The sequence below is a fragment of the Saprolegnia diclina genome, assembly GCF_000281045.1.
Source record: "Saprolegnia diclina VS20 unplaced genomic scaffold supercont1.126, whole genome shotgun sequence".
Lineage (NCBI taxonomy): Eukaryota > Oomycota > Saprolegniomycetes > Saprolegniales > Saprolegniaceae > Saprolegnia > Saprolegnia diclina.
The window spans coordinates 2660-4463 of NW_008246193.1; the positions used below are offsets into that span (position 1 = coordinate 2660).

General features: G+C 57.7%; 1 protein-coding gene across 1 annotated transcript in view; it reads left to right on the forward strand.

The window, feature by feature from the left end:
- SDRG_16389 (hypothetical protein) overlaps nucleotides 1-189 on the forward strand; it is a gene marked incomplete at its 3' end in the record, with an annotated part of 1451 nt that extends 1262 nt beyond the window's left edge. Inside the window, exon 3 of the mRNA XM_008622597.1 lies at nucleotides 39-189. Coding sequence (XP_008620819.1) covers nucleotides 39-189 — 151 coding nt within the window. The remainder of the gene's footprint in view (nucleotides 1-38) is intronic.
- Nucleotides 190-1804: the final 1615 nt, after the last annotated feature.

Genomic DNA, 1804 nt, shown 5'->3' on the forward strand with positions numbered 1-1804 from the left:
GGTCGGAAATGGATACCCGAGCGAGAGGAGGTACTCAGCCGTGCGCAGATGCCCACCCTCAAGTGCATCTCTAACGACGTCATCGCGACTGCAGCCTTCGCGTCGGTGGGTCAAGAGTATGGAAACATTCATTTTGGCGATGGGCGGTTTAATTGGGCTGTTGGACGATTTATGGCTTTGCTCTATTGAGAGTTAATATCCTATGAAATCGAATACGGGTCCTGCCTATCAATTACCGAGAGGTCCATGATTGAATTGTATTGCGGGTTGGCGCTCCAGGGCGCAGGAATGGCGCTTGCTTGGCTGTCGACAGCCACTCACTTCGACGTTTCGCCGCGTCGTGCTGCTACCCGCCCCGCCGCACCTCACCGGGTATCCTCCGCCCCGCGCACCCGAAGCTCCGACGCCACGCCGTGCGACGCAGGACGCAAGGCCATGGCCTCTCGCTGCGATCGCCGCAACTGTCGCTGCCGGCGCGACCTAGGCTCAAGAGTGCGTCCGCCACGCTTGACCACCTTCCTGCCAGTGCAGCCAAGCTCCTAGCGCTTGTGTACGCTACCGAGGACGTACGACCGTCCGGTCTGTCCGTGCCATCAATGACGCTGCGCCACGTGCATCCAAGGAAGGACGCGCCGCCGCGCGACGCTGCCAAGATGTCACGCGCTATCGCGTCCGTAGACACCACCGGAGCACGCGACTACCGACTACGGAGGCCAGCGCAGCCTGAGCGGGGTGCACGCGACAGCGACTGCCGTCGAAACGTCCTTGGACACGCTGATGGCTGTTGGTCCCATCACGTCATGGCCAAGGCGAACCCTTTGCCGAGCCTGCGTAGGTGCCTCTGAAGCGCAAGCGCATAGCGTGCAATTAAGGCGAGACCCTTAATCAACAAGTCGTGAATTTGTGCGTTATCGCAGCCGCAGCTTGAAGCACTAGTGGTCGATTTCGAGAACGTGCCAACCGCGAAACGCGATCGTAGGGTCTTCGTGCGAGCGCTGGACTGCGCGAACGACCCAGAGCACTGTGCCGGTGAGGCCGCGCGCGGTATGACCTGTTGACGTGCGCCTACAGGGCTCGCGAGGTAGCCATATACACCAGAGCGCAGAAGGCTCCAATAGGGAGAGCCTTCGGTGCTGCTTCTACCACTGTGCTGCTCGTACTCGTTCCAAAAGCGCGCCAAGAGGATGAAAAGATGACAGTACTTGACACTACATACCAGTAACAACACACACGACGGCGCCATGGTACGGCTGCCGCTGCCCTTCTTGACGCAGCGTCACTCTGGACACGGCGCCGTGGAAGGCACCGTGGCTCGCGTGATCCTCAACCACACAATTACCTTTTGACTGCCAGGTGCAAGATGCTGTCATCCGGCAGGGGGCTCGACTCCAACAGCATGTCCGGATGAGTCCAACAGCCTGCCGGATATCCCGTCCAGCAGCCTCCCAGCATCTTGTCCAATCAGATGCGTTGCCGTTTCCTTAATGCTGCCTTCTGATTGGTCAGCTCTGTCTTCTGATTGGTTGAGCCATAAGACTCCCTGCCAATGAAACACGACAGTCAGGTGCCACCTAAGCGTCGTCATCACGGCCATGACCCAGTCGCCTTGCACGATTTGGAAAAAAAATGTAATAAAATGAATTCCACGATCTTTTCCCTCTCTTTCTTTATACGCCTGTGCCATATAACTAGACATTCCCAATCTAATGGCATTTTGCCAGAGAAACGTGACAACGTCCAAATGCCCACCGGACGCGGCCTTGTCGACAGCATCGACAGTGCAACCAAACGTGCCAAGAGAATG